Source organism: Nematostella vectensis, chromosome 4 (assembly GCF_932526225.1).
Source record: "Nematostella vectensis chromosome 4, jaNemVect1.1, whole genome shotgun sequence".
Lineage (NCBI taxonomy): Eukaryota > Metazoa > Cnidaria > Anthozoa > Actiniaria > Edwardsiidae > Nematostella > Nematostella vectensis.
The window spans coordinates 15,577,466-15,599,557 of NC_064037.1; the positions used below are offsets into that span (position 1 = coordinate 15,577,466).

Sequence of the window (22,092 nt, forward strand, 5' to 3'; positions counted from 1 at the left end):
TTCGAGAGAGCTATTTCCCTACCTCGTGTCCTAGACTACCAGGTTCGAGAGAGCTATTTCCCTACCTCGTGTCCTAGACTACCAGGTTCGAGAGAGCTATTTCCCTACCTCGTGTCCTAGACTACCAGGTTCAAGAGAGCTATTTCCCTACCTCCTGTCCTAGACTACCAGGTTCAAGAGAGCTATTTCCCTACCTCGTGTCCTAGACTACCAGGTTCGAGAGAGCTATTTCCCTACCTCGTGTCCTAGACTACCAGGTTCGAGAGAGCTATTTCCCTACCTCGTGTCCTAGACTACCAGGTTCGAGAGAGCTATTTCCCTACCTCGTGTCCTAGACTACCAGGTTCGAGAGAGCTATTTCCCTACCTCGTGTCCTAGACTACCAGGTTCAAGAGAGCTATTTCCCTACCTCGTGTCCTAGACTACCAGGTTCGAGAGAGCTATTTCCCTACCTCGTGTCCTAGACTACCAGGTTCGAGAGAGCTATTTCCCTACCTCGTGTCCTAGACTACCAGGTTCGAGAGAGCTATTTCCCTACCTCGTGTCCTAGACTACCAGGTTCGAGAGAGCTATTTCCCTACCTCATGTCCTAGACTACCAGGTTCGAGAGAGCTATTTCCCTACCTCGTGTCCTAGACTACCAGGTTCGAGAGAGCTATTTCCCTACCTCGTGAGCTATTTATTGTGATGAGTGATATTCGTCCACTTGCTAATGGTACAAACGGACAAGGAGTTGAGCGGGATTCGGGTATTTTTTAGGGCCGGAAACGAGATCATGGAATACTGGTGATGGAATGTTAGCTTCTAGCAGGGGCGTACGCAGCCTATAGGCCTGCAGTCACTGGAGTGCATAAAACTTTGGCGATCTTATTTGCATAACGAGGTGGGGGGGAATCAAATGTTTACTCATTCATTTTTATGTACGTAGTTTTATACTGTATATTTGATGAGGGTAAAAACTATAATTTTCTTTATCATTATAGTCTACAGATGATTTCCAAACATATTATGTCGTTCAGTGCCACCGACGACTGAAGTCCTATTTCAGATCGAGGATGACAGAGGATCGTGAAATATTCTCAAAAGTCTGACGCATTGACGCTTCCCTGCTAGCAGAGGCCTCTTAGAGGCCTCTGCTAGCAGGGAACATTGACGCCAATTTCAAACTCAAAAGCGGGAGCTATGAAATCTTCACGGGGATGCGGGTTGAGGGGCCACGCCCTCATTCAGCTTCTGAATGCTTTGACTGCAACTTGTTAAAATCCTGCGTACGCCCCTACCTAGAAATGAGATCAGGATTTTTTTGTCAACAAGGACTAGAAAGATACCCTGAAAACGGCTAAAATAAAAGTTCGAGCAAAGAGAAGGGAGCAGAGTAAGAAGAAGAGAGAAAGCTGACGTCCCTTTCCATTTTTTAAACTAAAAGAGGATGGGAAAAGCCCCTCTACCCAATAGTACTGGGAAGACGAGATGGAAAAACAAAAGCGGCCAGAGATTTAGAATTGTCAAAATATCGACCATATTTGAAAAAAGAAAGGATTATCTTTTTTTTAATAGACCAGTGGTGACTCCAGCCGAAGATCTCTATAATTTTTTTATGTCCTCTATAAATTACTTTATGTTTTGATATTTTTACTGTACGTTCGCCTCACAGCCTAGTGTGACAGGAGTTGCGTGACTAATAACGCAACGCCAATTGCTCACCGGAAGTAGATGTATTTTTTTTAAGTTCGGTTTGTATTGAATTGTTCAAAATCCATGCAAAGATAACTTACGTAACAATTAATTGATAGACAACAATATAAATTAACGCTAAGAATTACTTTCAGAGCGAAATGGGGTGTCTTACCGGAAGTGCGTTGTGCTGACTTGGTGACGTCCTACTGACCTGTAATGTAGGAAATGTTCAAGTCGGCCGTCCACTCTTACTATAACAACATAAACCGAATGCACACTTCCCTTAGTCGAGAACGTTTTCCTTACCTGGTTATAGTTAAACTTTTTGTGTAAACTTGGTGAGTGAAATTCCCAGTAGAACATTCAGCGTTGATGGATCGAATTTGTTCCTTGTTTGGAGTTAGATACTGGACGCAGGGCTATTTATAAAAGATGGAAGGGCTGCAGACGGAAAGCGCAGACACGACAGAACTGTTTGAACCTGCGAAAAGTCAAACAGAGGGAGAGCAAAAAAGTAGGTATCCGACTTGCTGATAATGTGATAACAATTACATTGCGTTGCTGAGTGCTGCGATTTTTCGCCGTGCGATTTACGCTCCTATGAAACAAAGATGATATTCGAGTTTGACTTTGTAATTGTAGATTGTGAGTTGTAATAATCACATTTTAGTTCAATTCATTTTGTCGTAAGTACTGTAAAATATCACTGCATGGATCTCCAGTATCCGGACCACATTAGCAGCCGATAAAACCTGTTTTATAACCCCGTGCTAATGCCTTTTTTCGCGAGCATACCGCAGAGCTTGAACGCTACCGGTGTGGAAAGCTATGTTAGAACCACAATTATAAAGGCAGCTCGATTAAATTTTAATAGTATCTTTGGGGGAATAGATGGAACGAAATATCTTATGTACAGTTATGTTCTTGTGCTTCATAGAATTCTATTTCTAAGTTGTGTTATGTTGTTATATCCAGTTTGATAATATCATACAAAAGTAATGGGCCATTACGATGTGGCCAGCGGTTTTATTAAAGGAGAAAAGCATTCAAGAAATACCGCAAATCCCAAAATCAACTGCCGTTTTTTTTTTCTTTTTGCTATTTATCCGACAGAAAAATTAAGTAGTGCATACAAATGTTGTTTGTGAATATTTTTGTTTGTTCATAATTACTATGTATTGGTTTGGGGGAGGGGGGGGGGGGGTTGCTTCCCAACCCTCTGATAGCGTAGCAAATGCGCGGCCGATAGCTATCACGTGATCATGGATGAGTTACTCGGGTACACGATCGTAGAACTTCCAAAGCAAAATGTGAAAAATAAAGAGCAAAAAAATATGCCGGACGGCCGAGTTTGCCCCGATCACTTCAGGGGATGGCTCCTCAAATGGACGAACTACATAAAGGGTTACCAGAGACGCTGGTTTGTGCTTTCCAATGGTCTTTTATCGTATTACAGGTAAAGCCGCTCTCTTTCTATGAAATTCAAAATGGCGGAAGGATCGACCCACTTTCGCTTTGAATATCGTTTCTTCGTTTACCCCCTACTACCATGCTATCGGCTTTAAATGGGTCTTCATTGCTAGGAATCAAGCCGAAATGGCACACACATGCCGCGGGACCATCAATTTAGCTGGAGCTTTTATCGACACTGAAGACGCTTGTAGTTTCGTTATCTCAAATGGCGGTACGCAAGTTTTTCATCTCCGCGCATCGACCGAAGTAGAGAGACAACGATGGGTGACAGCTCTGGAACTTGCAAAAGCCAAGGCTATAAAAATGCTCGAATCAGGTTTGTGGTCTTAAGAGGGAGAAATATATTGCTGAGCTTGTCCCCAACAGTCATCATATTGCAATGATGATTGATCTCCATACTTAATAAGCTTACTATAAGTTACGTTAGAATAAGAAATATCAAGCATTAAAATGTTAGCAGGCGTTAAACGTCATTTGTTTCCCATTTGACATTTACTATAAAGAGGATGTACGTATATTTGAAGAACAAAAGTGATGGGAAATGTACACTATTTGTTAGTAACCTTTCCAGAACATTGTTTGAGCTTTCTGTGATCAGATTGCTGATTGTTTTGTGGTCTGGTGCTGTCTGGTTATCTCCCTATCACTAACCTGGCTGAAAGGATGGTATTTGTGAAGATTGGAGTATTTTTGGGGGCTATTTTGTGAGGCAACATTATTTGTGATTACTTCTGTTCTATATTTAGATTCCTCTTCATGAGAAAATATTCATTTATGGTGCAGCCTCGAAAAGCAATTTAAGATAACAGTAACTCTGGACAACAATAATCATTTGGGATTCCATCAACTGTAAAATAAATCGAAACTTTCTCAGTGGATCAGTTTTTTGATTGCTATTACACCTGAAATCTGCGTTGCTAGATTTCCCTTAGTCCAAATTCCTTGCATCATTGGGAAAAGCATCTGTAATCAATCAAACTTTCAGTGCAGGTTTCATTATTAGGTTTGATTGACTAAAACAAGATAGGGATTTTAGATTCTGGGGAGTCATGAAATTATAATTTCGGTTATTAACTTATAATTCTTTAGACCTATAATTCTTTAGAAAAAGAATTAAAATTGCACTACAGATCACTCAAATAATAATCAAAGAAGGCTTCTCTAACTATATTCAAAGATTGGTTTTATCTTAATTCCATCACAATACAACCTTTTGCTAAGATGCACATTTCTTTGCATGTAAAAACACCTAACACACATTGTTATCATAGCAATGTTGAAATGGAAATAGTCTACTTTTTGGCTGCCAAGGCAGGTTCACCCTGCACACTCTCCTGTGTTTGCACCTATGATTTATACCATGAAACGCCTAAATGTTTGTTTTTCTTTGACCTTATTTGTTAAAATTTCATTTTGTAAAATTCTTATAGCCAGGTTAAAACCTGTTATAAATATAGCTCACCTTACACTAAGAATTATTTTAATGTGTGGTCCAAATGAAGCATCCCTTGCTCTCAAGAGAATACTCTTTCTCTTTTTTTTCTGTTGCCTTAAATAATTGTTTAAATGTTTGAATTAGACTTTTTTCCTCTCAGAATCTCTTTTCCCTTTTATATTCAGCTATAATAAAACAAAGGTTAATGAGGTGGGGTTATAAAATTTGTAACCTACTTTGTGTGACATAAAATCTTCCCTCTCAAAATCAATTATCGTCTTTGATCTCAAAACCATTAGTGTGTCATGTCTAATGAATGAACCAATCACAAGCTACGCTGACTTTTGATATCTGGAGGCCATTTCTGTGTCATGAGTGTCAAATCGAGCCAATCAGAGACCTGAGAGGTGTTGTAGGGCCCCCTCAGGTGACTAGTTGATGCTCCCAGTGTCTTGGATCATCTTTGTCTATGTTTACCATATCATTATTTAATCAGCAAAAATACTATATTTGGAAAATCTAGTAGAAATCCCAGCAAGGTGCAGTGACCTTGTAGGAGGACTCTTCAGAAGGTACAGTTTATTTGGTAGATTTCTTTCACAAATTTTGAATCTAATTTTTTTAAATTTCATGTTTTTTTTATTCTTGTCATCATAGCCTGAGGTTTTACTTGTGACCATAAATACATTATGCAACTTTTATTTGAACTGAAATGCATAGATATCCATGGAACAGTATTCTGATTTACTCTTCTCGGTTCATCGCACTTTCTGCCCATTGATTGCCTACATAGTTTTTTAATTCAACCACTGAAAACATTTTTTCAGATTTTATAGCCCAGTGAGCACTGATCATGCGTTTAAACATGTCTTTAAACTATACAAAATTATAATTTACAAACAAGTGTCATTTTCTGTAAGGATGTCTTGGCTCATGTTTCTAATAGAGTGCTCTTCCATGTGAAGTGAAGGACTTATAAGTTCCATGGTATTTTTGTGACTTTAGTTTCTTATCCAAGATTTTTCACTGATAGAAGCAGGTACCTGCCAACTCAATTAAACATCATTTTTCACTCTCATATTCAAAAGTGACCAAAAAACTGTTTCCAAATTATTTATCCTCCAAAATACCACCTACATTTTTGTTAATCAACTTTAAATTATACTTTTTTAATAAAAAAGCATTATGTTCCAAATTTTTCCCATTATTATTTTTGCTTGTTTTACCATGTAATTTTCATTGTTTTAACCATAAATACCACAATATACAAATAAGGGCTAATAGTTTGAGGGCTGATGTATCACACTACATGCCAAGTTTTTTAAACAATTTTTTTCTTGTGTAAAACACAAGTGCATCTGCTGCAATTTAAGAGATTGAACAAATGCCTTTCGTCTCTGCACTGTGATGTTTGCATTCCGTGTGAGAAGACAAAACACAGTTGAGGAAATTGAACTTGTTGGGACTTTTCCAGACAAACAAACTAATGACCGTGTTACTGTGTGCAGAAGGCTTTCGGCTCTTTGTTTCAGAGCCAACTCCCATATAGGTATACTGTATCAGTCATTTAATGTTTATGTTAAGGGCTGAGGCACATTTATGCTATGTTGCACAAACATCAACAAAGACATGTAGAATTTATTATTATTATTATGCATCCTTTGCTAATGCAATAGCTGGGTTTATTCTGCTTTACATAATTGAAAACACCTGACATCAATGATTACAGTAGTGACAGAAAGTAATGCAACCAAATTTTGCCTAAATTCGCCGAACATTTGACAATAACATCCAAAAACATCCGTAATTTTGTTTTGCACACTCCCCAAATTTTGGCAAGTTTTCATTTAAGCAAGAATTTTAGGCAAATGTGGTTCTAGCTGAACTTCACCAGAATTTTGCTGTTCTAATTTTCGGATAGACTTATATGTACAGCAGAAATTCCTGAGACACTAATCTAATCTGCTAATGTTGGCAAAGCGATTTCGGAGAACACAAGTTTTCTTTTTTGTAGAGACAGAGGATTCTTCTTAATCGAAATCTCAAACTTCGATTCACTTAACATAGTCTACTGCTAAAGCAAAGCTTCATGGAAAACCAAAGCACATAATACATAGAAAGTACAGTGTACAGAAAAAGAGCTCATTTACAACAAATGTTGAAATCAAAAACCCTCAACTTTGCCGAAATTTCAGTACTGTATATATTTATTTAGTTTAGTACAAGAATCTGTAACAAGTACTGTATTTCACCGGGATGAGTTCTTAGAAAATAAGTTGTTCTATCAATATAAAGTATATCCATTGTCAAACCAGTTCACTTAGTCCTTTAGGCTAGGCTGGTGTAGCTCTTTATTCCTTTTTGCATAGCTCAGGCGAAAATTTTTCGTACTTAGACATATATATATTTTTTTACAAAACAGTCATTTATATCCCAATAAATATCCCTTTAAGTGTTCCAGCCGTAAAATCTGGCATAAGCAGGCTTCTGTTTTCAGGATAACATTAAGGGTTACCTTGGCTGTGAGGCAAAGCAATGGAGACTTTTTCAAAGCAATACATTTGCTTATTATTTGTTTTTTTGGATCTCAAGACCACATTTAATTGCCACATAGGAAATCTTATATGATGCAATGAAGTTAAAATTGAACAAAAATGTTTAGCCTGATTTAAAAGTTTGCAAGGGCTGAGGACCAGAGCTATTCTCGCAGTACTCTCAAATATTCAATAGCAACATCTGCTTTGATAGTTTTGGATTATCCATAGCCACATGTACAAAATAACACATTGTGCAATTAATTGTCTCTGTCAACTCTCAGGCTTTCCTAGTACATAGACCTGTTTACCTTCGAAATCTTGTCCAATTTGTGGTTTCGGACGAAGCTGTAAACACATCTAAAGGCCTATTTACACAAACACAATTTTGACTTTTACTTGTATGTAGTATAGTCAAGTCGCTAGTTTCAAGTCAGGCTGTGTAACCAGGCCTCAGATGTGCAGATGTGATAAGTCTTTATTTGAAGCGCGTGCACAATGCTGAAAACCACCAGCTGTAGTACGCATTTCTTAGCATGGCTAACTTTATTTGTTTCATGTAGACGAGGAGGAAGAAGGTGCAAGTGATCATGCGGAGAATATCAAGCCCCTGAGCAGTAAACTAAGCGACTTGCAGACATGTAATGACCTGGTGGGAAAGCATGGCTCAGCACTTCAGAGGGCTATCGGCGAGCTACAAGAGATCGAAGATAATCACACACTTTTTAACAAGCTCAAAGCTGTCAACGAGAAGGCAACACTCTTCAGAATAACCTCAAATGCCATGATCAGTGTAAGTGATCCACACGTTTTCAACATGAGGTAGAGAAACACGGGTGGAACAAATGGGGAGGGGGGCAAGTTTGCCCCATAGCCCCTCCCTTTATGGAAGAGTTTTTTAGAGGAAAGGGGGAGCTGAATTCCTGAATTCACTTCCAGCCATGTGTAGGGAGGTTATGGGCCTTAGAACTTGGGCATTGCATGTGAATGAGATATTATAAAATCTTGATGGTTTTGACGAGAAGATGTATAAATTAAAATGGTACTAATAGCTTAGCTATTTTGATTGGCAAATTTGGAAATTGATTTGGAATTTGGTAATCCTTTGACCCTTGAAACATAGAAACATTTTTACTTTCTAGGCCTGTGCGGAATTCTTGGAACTGGCCCAGGCACAGGAGAAGAAGTGGCAAAAATCACTCCAGTATGAGAGAAACCAGCGCATCAATCTTGAAGAGACAGTTGAAGTTCTGGGACGACAACACTATCTCTTGGAGCGCAAATGTCAGCGTCAGTCAGGCACTCCTGGAATGGGACCACCTACCCAGGGTCAGACAAATGATGATGACGATGACGAGGATGACTTCTTTGATGCAATATCTGAACACCCAGAAAAACTAGGCTTTCCACACACTGAGAGCAGAGAAAGTTTACAGAGCACTGCAAGCTCCGAGGAAAGTAGCTCTCTCAGTGACTTGTCAATACCTGCTCAAGATGCTTTATCGGAAACCCCTAAGACTGAAGCCAAAGTCAAGAATGATGTAAACATTTGTACCACAGTATCGACCATTCCTGCTATTGGGGCATTTGGCCATTTCTCATCATCGGTAAGAAGAGTAATTGAGTGTTCCATTTTGTTTGGTCAACCACCAGCCACACATTGTTTAATAAGTCTGTGCAAATACTCTATTGTCGATCACCTGGCTAAGATAAGAGCAGCCACAAGATATGTGGCAGTTACTGTATTATACTTGTTCAAGGCCAAATTTCTGTTGCTTTCAACAGTAACCTGTTTGCTGTTATTATCATATTGAAAGACAAATTACAGTGCTAATACTTTATTGTTGACCACCCTCGTAACTGTGCAACAACTGGTTGCTTACAGTATTAGGGCTGGCCTCTAATAAGAAAAGAAACTGAAAATATGGCTAAGATAAGAGCAGCCACAAAATACGTGGCAGTTATTATACTTGTTCAAGGCCAAATTTCTCTTGCTTTCAACAGTATCCTTTTCTAACTAATGTGCAATAGCCACAAAAGTTATCAAAAAATGTCTGCAGATTTAATCAAGAACTACAGTAAAAAGTCGCTGCAACAAATTCTGCTGTCTGATTGGTTCTAAGATGAACATGTACACAGGGGCCATATTTTCCTATTCATTTGCCTGCAATTAAAAGTTAGGAAAAAAAGCTATTTATAGGTTTTACTGTGACCTCAGTCTGAAATTGATACTCTTTTTATGAAGGACGCAAACTTAGGGTTGTGTTAACTATATTGTGTGATGCTAATTCAAGTAAATGTAGTAATCGTTGCTGATCCCAATTATAAAATGATCCAACCTTTAGAGTAATGTATATTAGTTTCTCTCTTGTGCTTATGTTATTTTTTTGTCCTAGCTCTCCATCGATAGAACCCCTCTCAAGACTTACAGAACATCCATCCCACCTAGGCCAGACATTAGCATTAACCTCTGGAGTATACTAAAGAATTGTATAGGAAAGGAGCTAACCAAAATACCTATGCCGGTAGGTCATGTTACTATGTAGTCGACATGGGATACTATGAAATGCATATGTTAACGACTGTTTATACTAATGATAACTTTTTGTGGATTTTTGCGGATTCACTATTTTCCTGTTATCAGCAGCCACTTATTAGGAACTCACATATGCCAGTGAGGAATCAATTTTCTTGTTCTTTTGATATCTTATGCAGTGATATGGAAACCATGAGTTTCTCATATTGGTCGATTGGGCTCAGAGATTTAATTAATTAATTAATTCACCCAGTTCAATTAATACATAAAGTACTGTACTACTTAATTGATTAAAGTAATTAAATTGATTGATTGATTGATTAATTAATTAATTGATATTTGTTGAATCATCCTGCAGGTTAACTTTAATGAGCCGTTATCAATGCTCCAAAGAATAACAGAAGAATTAGAATATAGTGAGGTCCTTGACAAGGCAGCCGCCTGTACCTCCTCACTGGAACAGATGTGCTATGTAGCAGCATTCACTGTGTCCTCCTACTCTACAACAAGCAATAGAACAAATAAGCCCTTCAACCCACTACTGGGGGAGACATTTGAGTGTGATCGCTCAGAAGACTATGGATGGAGATCTCTGGCTGAGCAGGTGGAGTTTGTGAATAACAGTCAGCTCTGGCTATTATAGCCTGCTTGCAGGCCGTACTCGCAGTTATTATTGCGGGAAACCCTCTCTGGTGATTGATCTTGTATTATAAGCTGCATGGTTCCTGGGGGCGAGCGCAAAAATGGATGCAGGGCAGGGGTGAGGGAGGAAAGAGAATGAGGAAAAAACCGCCTGCACTAATAACTGTGATTCACAAGTCAGCCCCTAACTAATAATGACTTCCGGTAGTCTTGTCACGTATTCTTCTCGAGCCAATCATAACCGAAAAATGTTTTCCTTCGCTTTGCTCTCCACTACAGCAAATAAAAAACATCTCTCTCTACGAATAATTTATTTTTAATCTCTAAGCAGAAAAGTATAAACAATCAGAATTCGAAGGAAAACCTGCAAGTCTGCTCCAGGCTGTCAGACAGAATTTGTAAGCATCCCATTGTTTTTCGATCAATCACAAACCCCGTCTGCTGGTGGACGGGATTCAAAGTTTGTCCTGAGAATCACGGGTACTAGTGCAGGCGGTTTCTCCCTCCTCTCTCCTTTCCCCCCTGCCCTGCGTCCGTTTTTGTGCTCTAACACTGAGTACTGCCTGCAAGCAGGCTATTGCTATTACAAACACCCTTGGATAATAACTAAGGGTGCGTTTTTTCACTTATGATTCCAGAATGAGAATGATTAGAATAGAAAGAGCTTGTGTTCATGTATCCTGCTTTTCCATTTCGGAATGGAATGGAGGCCATTCCACCTATTCTGCTACCTGTAGCAGAATGACTCGAATGCCATTCTGAACATTCTCAACCAACCATTCCCATTCCAGAACGATAGGAAAAAAAGACGTGTTTACTATGATAGAGTGAATGGTACCTAGATCTGCCTCTGAATAGTTTATAGTTCTGCTCCTGACCAATTTATGCATGTTATTTATTCATTCATTCATTCATTCATTCATTCATTCATTCATTCATTCATTCATTCATTCATTCATTCATTTATTTATTTATTTATTTATTTATTGGTTCACAGGTCAGCCATCACCCTCCAGCATCAGCATTTCATGCAGAACACAAGGACTGGATCTTCTGGCAAGAGTTCTCGGCCACCAGTAAGTTCCGTGGCAAATACTTGCAGATCATACCTCAGGGGATAGCGCACCTCAAGTTTATAAAGTCTGGTAACCACTACACATGGAGGAAAGTCACCACCACCGTGCATAATATCATTGTTGGCAAACTCTGGATTGATCAGGTACAGAGACAAAGTCTTTGTCTTCGCATTGAACAGATATCTCAGGGGGAGTGGGACATGGTCTGGTATTGAACAGATATCTCACGGGGGACATGGTCTGGTATTGAACAGATATCTCAGGGGGGACATGGTCTGGTATTGAACAGATATCTCACGGGGTACATGGTCTGGTATTGAACAGATATCTCAGGGGGGACATGGTCTGGTATTGAACAGAAATCTCAGGGGGGACATGGTCTGGTATTGAACAGATATCTCAGGGGGGACATGGTCTGGTATTGAACAGAAATCTCAGGGGGAGGGACAAGTTCTTGGTATTGATCAAATAACTCAGGGGGATATGGTCTGGTATTGAACAGATATCTTAGGAGAGAGGGATAGTTGGTTTCGGAAAACTAACCTATTCATGCAGTATAAACATGATGACATAACCAGGGACATGATAACAATATTTTTATTCAATAACTGCTTCAAGACAACATGGGGCTTGAAATCATGTAATTTTCTAGTGTAGCTATGCCAGCATGTGTGGCTGATAATGGTTGAATTTCAAATGACTTAAACAACAAGGAAAGCCAGGGGGGCTCAGGGGGGGTCGTCTGATTTGAAGGTCTGCTCAGAGCAAAAAAAAATAGATATAACGTTTGGCTGGATGTACCGTGCACATCAATATGTCTTTAAAATTACTATAAAAAAAACTTTTTATAATAATTATCTTTATTATTATCGCTATTTGTTAAAAAGCACCCTATTAATAACATTTTAAATACAAGATTTAATTTATTTGAAGTATTGATTGCCTAATGTAATAAGGCGAGGAGAGGGGTATACCTGAATTTGGTCTGCTGAAATGGAAAAACAAACCACCCTTCAAATCCTGGCTACAGCCTGTATTCTATAGCTCATCCCTGTCTCAAAGGTGTTTGTTTGTCTGATATTTTTTAATGATCGTGTTGTGTGCATCTTTGTGGGGTGTCTCTGTGTGACATTGTATGAGTAAAATGCCTTTTAAAAATATTTTCTGTTATAATTTCAGTCTGGAGAAATGGACATTGCCAATCACACAACCAACGAGAACTGTCACTTAAAGTATGATGCATATAACTACTTTGGGAGAGATACCCCTCGGAAGGTGTGTTGTGATTAACTTTGTGTTTTATAAGAAGTATTTCCTCTGATCTGTTGATCAACCACTGATATAGTTAACAATTGAAAATACTTTGTTAATTTGTACAAAATAACCATCCCCGATTAAAGCCTACACTATACCTTTTTCACAATATGGATTCTTTGGGTATTGTGCAGGAGCATAACAATTGGCCTTCTTTAATTGACATCTTGGTACATAACAGGTCACGGGAGTTGTAACAGACTCTACCAAGACTGTGCGCTATGTCATATCAGGAACTTGGGATAACAAAATAGAGGCAGCCAAAGTGGTCTATTTGAAGTCCCCAGGCGTAAAGGCCCAGGGATCATCCTCGCAAAAGGGGCAGCCTCAAACATTGCCTCCTGTCGTGCTGTGGAAAAGAGTTCTGCCTCCGTAAGTTATACTGGGATACACATAATTGTCATGAGATATTGAAAACTAAAAGATATGTTAGAGATAACAGCAATAAAACATGGGGTGTTGTTTGGGTTTCAGATATTAAAACTTTATGCTACAGTTGGCCTAGAAAAGAAATGATGGAAAAGCAAAGGTGTTTGCCTCTAGGCAAATACCCAAAATTTGCTGGAGGGGAGTGCACAGTTATATATCAGTATCCTATGGCAAAAGGATAGTATTTGACATCCCTTTAATAGGAAATAACCCATTTTTTGGCATCCACTTGGGGGATGTATGAGGTGCCAGGCTTCCTTTTATACATCCTACTTTTGTTTTCAAACATCATGTATGATTAAAAGATCCTTGTTATACACAAGATCTAAAAATAATTTGAATCCCAATAACAAGATTTTCGCAACAAAAGAATAGCAAAGCTGCATCCTTTTAGAATTCATCTATTAGTGAGCAATACTAACTACTTTGCACTTTACACAGCCCTGAGAATGAGAAGATGTATGCAATGACTTCATTCGCCATAACCCTGAACGAGCCAGAGGACCATGTAGCTCCCACTGACTCCAGGTTCCGACCAGACCAACGGCTAATGGAGAATTGTCACTGGGAGGAAGCCAATCAGGAGAAGCTACGGATAGAGGACCAGCAGCGGACGAGACGCCGCAAGAGGGAGCAGGAGGCAGCGGAGGCTCTATCAGATGGTATCTTCTATGAAGGGTACTCCCCTTCCTGGTTTGAGAAGATCGTTGATGAGCTTACAGATATGCCGATGCACGTTTACAAAGGGGGTTATTGGGAGGCTAAGGAGAAAAAGGACTGGGGTTCTTGTCCGGATATCTTTTGATTATGATAGAATTGGAGAGCATTTCCGATTGATACTAATCTGGAATAGCAGCTCTGTGGGAGAGCAATGGACATTGAGAAAGAAAGTTTACCAAGTAAAAACACATGGTCATTAGGTGATTTCTTGTCTGCCATATTTTTGAAGGAGCAATATCTTATTGGCCACTGTTGATCTGTTTAAAGATTTTATTAAAATACACAGTGGCTTGACCCTATTGCCATCCTAGGGCACAAATTTGAGTGCATTGCTTAACTACAAAGAAATAAAAATCAGTTATAGATGATGGTCATGAGGTGTGCCCCGCTGTGAGATTGATAGGAGTAGCATGTGGAATAAGAAGTAGCTTGCTGGCACAAGCTATGACTTTCAAGATGTTACAGCACTTACTCACAGCAAGGCACCATCCTCCACCACCTGTGAGCTTCACGTATGGTTTTACAGGAAGGGTATGGCTGTACACATGGTTAAACAAAGTTAGACTAGACACCCCAAGTCCTCTTAATACTGTGTACTGATGTTGACTGGGCATCCCTATACGTAAGGTTTTACAGGAAGGGTATGGCTGTACACAAGGTTAAACAAAGTTAGACTAGACACCCCAAATCCTCTTAATGCTGTGTACTGATGTTGACTGGGCATCCCTATACACATGGTTTTACAGGAAGGGTATGGCTGTACACAGGGTTAAACAAAGTTAGACTTTACACCACAAGTCCTCTTAATGCTGTGTACTGAAATGAAGAATCCATTGCTGCAAGTGCATGTGTTTGCCAGCTGTGATGCGAATGCTTTTAATCCTACGGCTCCGTAGTTGGAGGAGGATGAGCACTTAGATCTAGGGGTACAACCCTGCAACTCAGAGGGGAAGTGATGGTTGCATAAAATCATAGACATCTAAAGAACCCTCTTGCCATACTATCTCATAGTGGCTATGTTACTATTCCACTTTCTCAGTTTGCTCTTGATAGGTTCATACTATATTGTCTCTTGAGAGAATTATTACAGCTCAAAAATTCTGTTACAAATTTATTAAAGAAAATTAAAATTACTTTTTTGTCAAAAAGTAATCTTTTGATATTCTGTCAAAACATTGTCAGTGTTTTCAAAAATAAATCAGATAGGTATTAATTTGGTCATTGTAAAGGGTTAGTAATAACATTTTTATTTTAGAGTTTATCAAAGTGATATATTTATCACTGAATATTAGATGTCACCATTAATGCAAAGCAATAAACCATGTGGATTTGTGAGTTGTTGTTTTTATTTGTATGTCTGGCTGTGGGACAGTATAAGAATGTAGTACTATTTACAGTAATTCCACCCTTGCAATTTTGTTAATGTTTTATACCCTGGGTTTAAACTAACGTAAAATATTCACGCCTAATGGATCAGATGGATGGATGCAAATGGTTGAAACTGCTTGAGCCTTTTCATTCTCGCCCTAGCCTACTTGTAGGCTTTGATAGTTTTTCCGGCACGAAAACCCTGAAAACAGGAAAACACATTTGACAAAGTTCGCATACCATGGCCGCCATCTTGGATAAAGCACTCCGCAGGGGGAGGAGGAGAAAAAAAATGCATTTTTTTCTCCCCCTCCCCATGCAGAGCCACCATAGCACTATGGTGGCAGTGGGAAAAACTATCAAAACCTACAAGTAGGGTATTTTCCCCTGTTATAAATCTTGGCACAAACACATAAAAATAGACTGTCAAAATATCTGGCTAATAAGTTATCACACCCTCAGCATGAACAAGCCTCAACCTCATGTCTGTTTTGGACAACTATTTTATCATTTGGCAACATTATTCCTTCTATTGATTTAAATATTTCTTTCTGTTTGATTTCTTCAAGTATTGAGTCTACCAGGGCTTCAAAACAGTCTGTGACATTGATGTTTTTCTCTGCACTTGTCTCAAAGAATGGCAGACCAAGTTCCTTGGCAAGGCCTCTCCCCTCTGCCACAGATACCTCGCGCTCACAATCAAGGTGGCATTTGTTGCCAACAAGTACAGCTTTTGCTTCTTGTTCACAGTTGTGCTGCATCTCCCCATACCTGGTAAAAAAAAAATCACAAACCACCCTATAAAACACTATAGGTTCACAAACCACCCTATAAAACACTATAGGTCCACAAACCACCCTATAAAACACTAGGTTCACAAACCACCCTATAAAACACTAGGTTCACAAACCACCCTATAAAACACTAGGTTCACAAACCACCCTATAAAACACTATAGGTTCACAAACCACCCTATAAAACACTATAGGTTCACAAACCACCCTATAAAACACTATAGGTTCACAAACCACCCTATAAAACACTATAGGTTCACAAACCACCCTATAAAACACTATAGGTTCACAAACCACCCTATAAAACACTATAGGTTCACAAACCACCCTATAAAACACTATAGGTTCACAAACCACCCTATAAAACACTAGGTTCACAAACCACCCTATAAAACACTAGGTTCACAAACCACCCTATAAAACAGTAGGTTCACAAACCACCCTATATAAAACACTATAGGTTCACAAACCACCCTATATAAAACACTATAGGTTCACAAACCACCCTATATAAAACACTATAGGTTCACAAACCACCCTATAAAACACTATAGGTTCACAAACCACCCTATAAAACACTATAGGTTCACAAACCACCCTATAAAACACTATAGGTTCACAAACCACCCTATAAAACACTATAGGTTCACAAACCACCCAATAAAACACTAGGTTCACAAACCACCCTATATAAAACACTATAGGTTCACAAACCACCCTATAAAACACTATAGGTTCACAAACCACCCTATAAAACACTATAGGTTCACAAACCACCCTATAAAACACTATAGGTTCACAAACCACCCTATAAAACACTATAGGTTCACAAACCACCCTATAAAACACTATAGGTTCACAAACCACCCTATAAAACACTATAGGTTCACAAACCACCCTATAAAACACTAGGTTCACAAACCACCCTATAAAACACTAGGTTCACAAACCACCCTATAAAACACTAGGTTCACAAACCACCCTATAAAACAGTAGGTTCACAAACCACCCTATATAAAACACTATAGGTTCACAAACCACCCTATATAAAACACTATAGGTTCACAAACCACCCTATATAAAACACTATAGGTTCACAAACCACCCTATAAAACACTATAGGTTCACAAACCACCCTATAAAACACTATAGGTTCACAAACCACCCTATAAAACACTATAGGTTCACAAACCACCCTATAAAACACTATAGGTTCACAAACCACCCAATAAAACACTAGGTTCACAAACCACCCTATATAAAACACTATAGGTTCACAAACCACCCTATAAAACACTATAGGTTCACAAACCACCCTATAAAACACTATAGGTTCACAAACCACCCTATAAAACACTATAGGTTCACAAACCACCCTATAAAACACTATAGGTTCACAAACCACCCTATAAAACACTATAGGTTCACAAACCACCCTATAAAACACTAGGTTCACAAACCACCCTATAAAACACTAGGTTCACAAACCACCCTATATAAAACACTATAGGTTCACAAACCACCCTATATAAAACACTATAGGTTCACAAACCACCCTATAAAACACTATAAGTTTACAAACCACTCTATAAAACACTATAGGTTCACAAACCACCCTATAAAAAACTAGGTTCACAAACCACCCTATAAAACACTATAGGTTTACAAACCACCCTTTATGCCCACAAACCACCCTATATAAAGGACTATAGGTGACAGTTAAATAAACAACCCACAACACCCACCACCCTATAAAACACTATAGGTTCACAAACCACCCTATAAAACACTATAGGTTCACAAACCACCCTATAAAACGCTATAGGTTCACAAACCACCCTATAAAACACTATAGGTTCACAAACCACCCTATAAAACACTATAGGTTCACAAACCACCCTATAAAACACTATAGGTTCACAAACCACCCTATAAAACACTATAGGTTCACAAACCACCCTATAAAACACTATAGGTTCACAAACCACCCTATAAAACACTATAGGTTTACAAACCACCCTTTATGCCCACAAACCACCCTATATAAAGGACTATAGGTGACAGTTAAATAAACAACCCACAACACCCACCACCCTATAAAACACTATAGGTTCACAAACCACCCTATAAAACACTATAGGTTCACAAACCACCCTATAAAACGCTATAGGTTCACAAACCACCCTATAAAACACTATAGGTTCACAAACCACCCTATAAAACACTATAGGTTCACAAACCACCCTATAAAACACTATAGGTTCACAAACCACCCTATAAAACACTATAGGTTCACAAACCACCCTATAAAACACTATAGGTTTACAAACCACCCTATAAAACACTATAGGTTCACAAACCACCCTATAAAACACTATAGGTTCACAAACCACCCTATAAAACACTATAGGTTCACAAACCACCCTATAAAACACTATAGGTTCACAAACCACCCTATAAAACACTATAGGTTCACAAACCACCCTATAAAACACTATAGGTTTACAAACCTCTCTATAAAACACTGTTCACAAACCACCCTATAAAACACTAGGTTCACAAGCCACCCTATAAAACACTATAGGTTTACAAACCACCCTTTATGCCCAAAAACCACCCTATATAAAGGACTATAGGTGACAGTTAAATAAACAACCCACAACACCCACCATCATCAACTGGCCATTTATAAGACTGACCCTAACTGAAAATGAATTTCAGTTTAGTCTGACCAAAACTGAATTGTGTTGCCAGTAGCAAAAAAATTGGAACTGGCCTTAACTTTTTGAAGCATAGCAAGAAATAATGCCCTGTGTTCCCACAGACAAACCGGGGCATTAGTCAGTCTCGTGATATTATTTTCTGAACCACAATTCTCCTTAAAAACCACACACAAGGCTAATATCATTTTCCGGAAGGATCACGAGACTGACCAATATCTTGGTTTGCCTGTGTTGTATCTTGTTTTTGCAACTCGCAATGTAACCTGCAAAACTACTTCAGGATATAGCCAAATCTTAGCCTGGGTATCAGGCTATTTTATTTTTCAAAAGTCGGACAGGAAAAATAAAAGTCTTGTCATGTTTCTCGCCGGCGCGATAGAAACATAGGAGGGCCTGATACTCAGGTTAGCCAAATCCTAGATCCGCCATTGTTGATTCGAGTGTACGTACCAGTGACCGACGCTGCAAAACGACTGTCTGCTTGTTATATCATACACCAAGAGTACACCAGTTGCTCCTCTATAATAACTCGCCACCGCAGTACGGAAACGCTCATGACCTGCGGTATCCCAGATCTGAAGTTTGATTCGTTTGCCATCTCTTGTCAAAGTTTTGCAGCGAAAATCGACCCCAACAGTGGAGTGTAAACTTCTATTAAATATCTTATCTGTATATCTGTATAATAGCGAGGTTTTGCCGCACTTGTAGTCGCCAACGATAACGATTTTAAAGAAATAATCGGCGCGTTCTTCTCCCCTCGCAGCCGCCATATTGATGTTTACTTTCACTTCTCGTTTCGGAAATACCACAGGAAGACCAAAAGCATAACGGTGTCAAGGAGGCTCATTCCCTGCTAGCAGAGGCCTCTTTTCTCTGTATTTCGCTGGGCTGGAGTTCGCGAACTGTAAATGAATCAAAGGCTCCATAAAGCCAACTCGTGAATGCAAATTTATTTTTCTAGTTATTGTCTTGTGTGCATCAAAAATATACAGGATACTGAGCAAAGCATGAACACATCCAACATCATCATCATCATCATCATCATTATTAATATTATTAAAAATTAAAAAAAAAAGCAGAATAAATAGCGCTATCGGTGGGAATCGATACCGGGTCGCTACGGTCGGAATCAGTTTCCACACCCGCTAACGTGGCATTGCTGAATCAACTTGTAACTAAAATTACATTTAAAATCCTTTTGGTATCGTACCGAGTTGGGTGAGGGGTGGTTGATGGTTTCAGTGGGGAGGGATGGGTGGCGGTTTCAAATTCTTAAGCGCTTTTTATAAGAACGCGGGGGATATAACCTAGTTTTTTTAAGCACGGGATTTTAAATTGTTCAACAAATTTGTTGGCGGTTGCATATTTACCGCTTGAAATCCGTTGGTTTAAAAAAAACGTTCATATATAAAGAATCATTTGCTAAATAAAAGTGTGGGGGTGGGGGGGCGCTGCCCGCCACTTTTAAAAGTAGGGTGGGGGCTGGCCCTTGCTTGCCCCTCCCCTTCTGCTGCCCCTGATTTGATCATTAGGTCAACATCCTCGCTTCCTAGTCTTACCGTATACGCTGTGCATCAAGCTTGATGATCTATATCTTGTATTTGATGCTCGATAGCAAAGGCCATTATGTAAAGATAAAACCATCAAATGCCATTGTCGCTATCTCCCAGTTTTCTTCGCGTCAATCTATCAAGCGCCAACAAAACACTGAAGTTCAACCCGGTGATAAATCAAGAGATTCTTCTTCACGTTGTTTAAACCACACACTAGACGCCATTACACAATAACTCCACAACCTGAATGACTACGCAAAACTCATTAAACTGTGCAATGCCATGGTTTACTGCGTTCAGCTTTCTCTGTCTTCTCACCGGCGTTTACAGCCTAGTCCCAGGCGTTCCTATCGGGTTTCCTGTGGTTGGGTCTCCTGTGGATGGTAAGAGTTGTGACGTCACAGAAAAGCATCTCCCAGTGCTGAAAAAGGGCCCCGGTAGAGCTTCGTTTCAGGCTGCCCTTGGTCGTGAGAGAACTGGGAACTAGTCTACGCTCGGTTACGAACTTATCACACAAACGGCGGCGAGTTAATCCGAGATATTAAACAGGCCACCCGCTCTAAATTATCAATCACATCCTCAAAGAAACTTCCAATAAACACTGCTTTCAATATTTTGAAATATTTTTCGCGTTTTCCGTTAAAAATCATCGGAGATTGTTACGTAATCGACCGGAAGTAAACTGGTGACAATGCGGCTTTAACCCCTTTTGTATATAACTTAATGACATGTATACAAAAACTGGAATTAATTTTGAGTTTTAAATTAGAGATGTGGGTCAGTTTCAGCTGTTGTGAATTTCGAAATTAACAGTAAAATCTAAAAAAATACCTGGATAAATAGACTAACCTTAATAAGTTCAAGCCCTTATAAGTATTAGAAAAAGTGAGTGAGAAGGTAAATCTGAGTTATGGAGACGAGGCCTGCTGTAAACAATGTGCTCGGTTCCATAACTCAGACAGCCCTTTTTCGTAAATCCAAGTATCAAGCCAGTGCTGTTAATATTAAACCACTCCCAGAAAAACGTATCCATATTGGTTGTTCTAGCGACGATTTATGTCTTCATGTGAACGTTACTTGTATTTTTGGAAGTCTGGTTCAGCGAATTGTTCGGGAAAAGGTTCGGAACTCGCCGCCGTTCGTGTGTTAAGTTCGTAACCGAGTGTAGACTAGTTCCCAGTTTTCCCACGACCAAGGGCAACCTGGGTGATGGAAACGAAGCTCTACCGCTGAAAAACGCTAAGACTAGTTCCAGTACCGCGCGGTTAAACTAGCCTTTTTGTTTTGAACTGTCACATTTTGGCGAATGCTAAGAAAACTAGACCAAACCTAAGGCTATAATTTTCTTCATGACTCCCTCATTATCACACAAATCTGTCATCTTTTGTACAGTATGGTTTTAATGCTGTACAGTTAGTCAAATCAGCGACTGAAGTCAGCCTTTCGAACCTTTTTTCGAACGATTCAACACTACGATTGTGCTTGTTTTCGCCAGAGCACGCGCATGCGCATACGTTATTCAGCACTGTCCCCATCCTCCCATCTGTGGGTGAGCTCGTCACAACCCCCAGGCTACCTCACGGTTTATCTCTGAGCACAGGAAACCCAGTAAGAACGCCTGGGACTAGGCTGCGACGTGCAGATTTGTGCACGGCCTGAATCACGGAGGGTTTTAAGAAAAAGAAGATCTGGACAAAAATATCTGGGCAAAAAGCCAAAAAAAAATGAGAAAAAAAATTGTGCAGGCCGATCTTACCCTCACAAAGCTTTGTGCAGCAAGAAAAAAAATCGTGCAAACCTGAGGCTTCAAAAAAGAAA

At 39.3% G+C, this 22,092-nt stretch overlaps 2 protein-coding genes and 1 long non-coding RNA gene across 4 annotated transcripts; 1 reads left to right on the forward strand and 2 right to left on the reverse strand.

The window, feature by feature from the left end:
* Positions 1-1,131: 1,131 nt before the first annotated feature.
* Positions 1,132-2,122, reverse strand: LOC116620254. The gene is made up of 3 exons (XR_004297098.2): positions 1,984-2,122; positions 1,850-1,888; positions 1,132-1,280 (listed from the first exon to the last, which is right to left on the reverse strand). It is a non-coding gene; the product is annotated as an uncharacterized LOC116620254 (long non-coding RNA).
* Positions 2,050-15,171, forward strand: LOC5516087 (oxysterol-binding protein 1). 2 transcript variants are annotated; one of them, XM_032385983.2, is made up of 10 exons: positions 2,925-3,133; positions 3,261-3,466; positions 7,683-7,912; positions 8,262-8,726; positions 9,516-9,644; positions 10,014-10,259; positions 11,295-11,516; positions 12,553-12,648; positions 12,869-13,059; positions 13,558-15,171. In XM_032385983.2, the coding sequence occupies exons 1-10, from the start codon at positions 2,940-2,942 to the stop codon at positions 13,919-13,921; spliced, it is 2,343 nt and encodes a 780-aa protein (XP_032241874.1). In that variant the 5' UTR covers positions 2,925-2,939; the 3' UTR covers positions 13,922-15,171. The 2 variants fall into 2 exon arrangements, with proteins under 2 accessions (XP_032241875.2, XP_032241874.1); XM_032385984.2 differs by lacking the exons at positions 2,925-3,133; positions 3,261-3,466 and adding an exon at positions 2,050-2,191.
* Positions 15,165-20,463, reverse strand: LOC5516079 (ras-related protein Rab-3). Its single transcript, XM_032385986.2, has 3 exons — positions 20,281-20,463; positions 19,172-19,623; positions 15,165-15,975 (listed from the first exon to the last, which is right to left on the reverse strand). Exons 2-3 carry the CDS (start codon positions 19,489-19,491, stop codon positions 15,663-15,665), a joined length of 633 nt encoding a protein of 210 aa, XP_032241877.1. The 5' UTR covers positions 19,492-19,623; positions 20,281-20,463; the 3' UTR covers positions 15,165-15,662.
* Positions 20,464-22,092: the final 1,629 nt, after the last annotated feature.

Excerpts from the sequence above, each read along its gene's own strand:
- LOC5516079 (XM_032385986.2), bottom strand. The coding sequence starts at position 19,491 with ATGGCGGCTGCGAGGGGAGAAGAACGCGCCGATTATTTCTTTAAAATC. Across the intron at positions 15,976-19,171 it reads TTTTGCAGCGTCGGTCACTG|GTATGGGGAGATGCAGCACA; the intron begins GTACGTACACTC and ends TTTTTTTACCAG.
- LOC5516087 (XM_032385983.2), top strand. The coding sequence starts at position 2,940 with ATGGATGAGTTACTCGGGTACACGATCGTAGAACTTCCAAAGCAAAAT. Across the intron at positions 3,467-7,682 it reads TATAAAAATGCTCGAATCAG|ACGAGGAGGAAGAAGGTGCA; the intron begins GTTTGTGGTCTT and ends TGTTTCATGTAG. Across the intron at positions 8,727-9,515 it reads TTGGCCATTTCTCATCATCG|CTCTCCATCGATAGAACCCC; the intron begins GTAAGAAGAGTA and ends TTTTTGTCCTAG.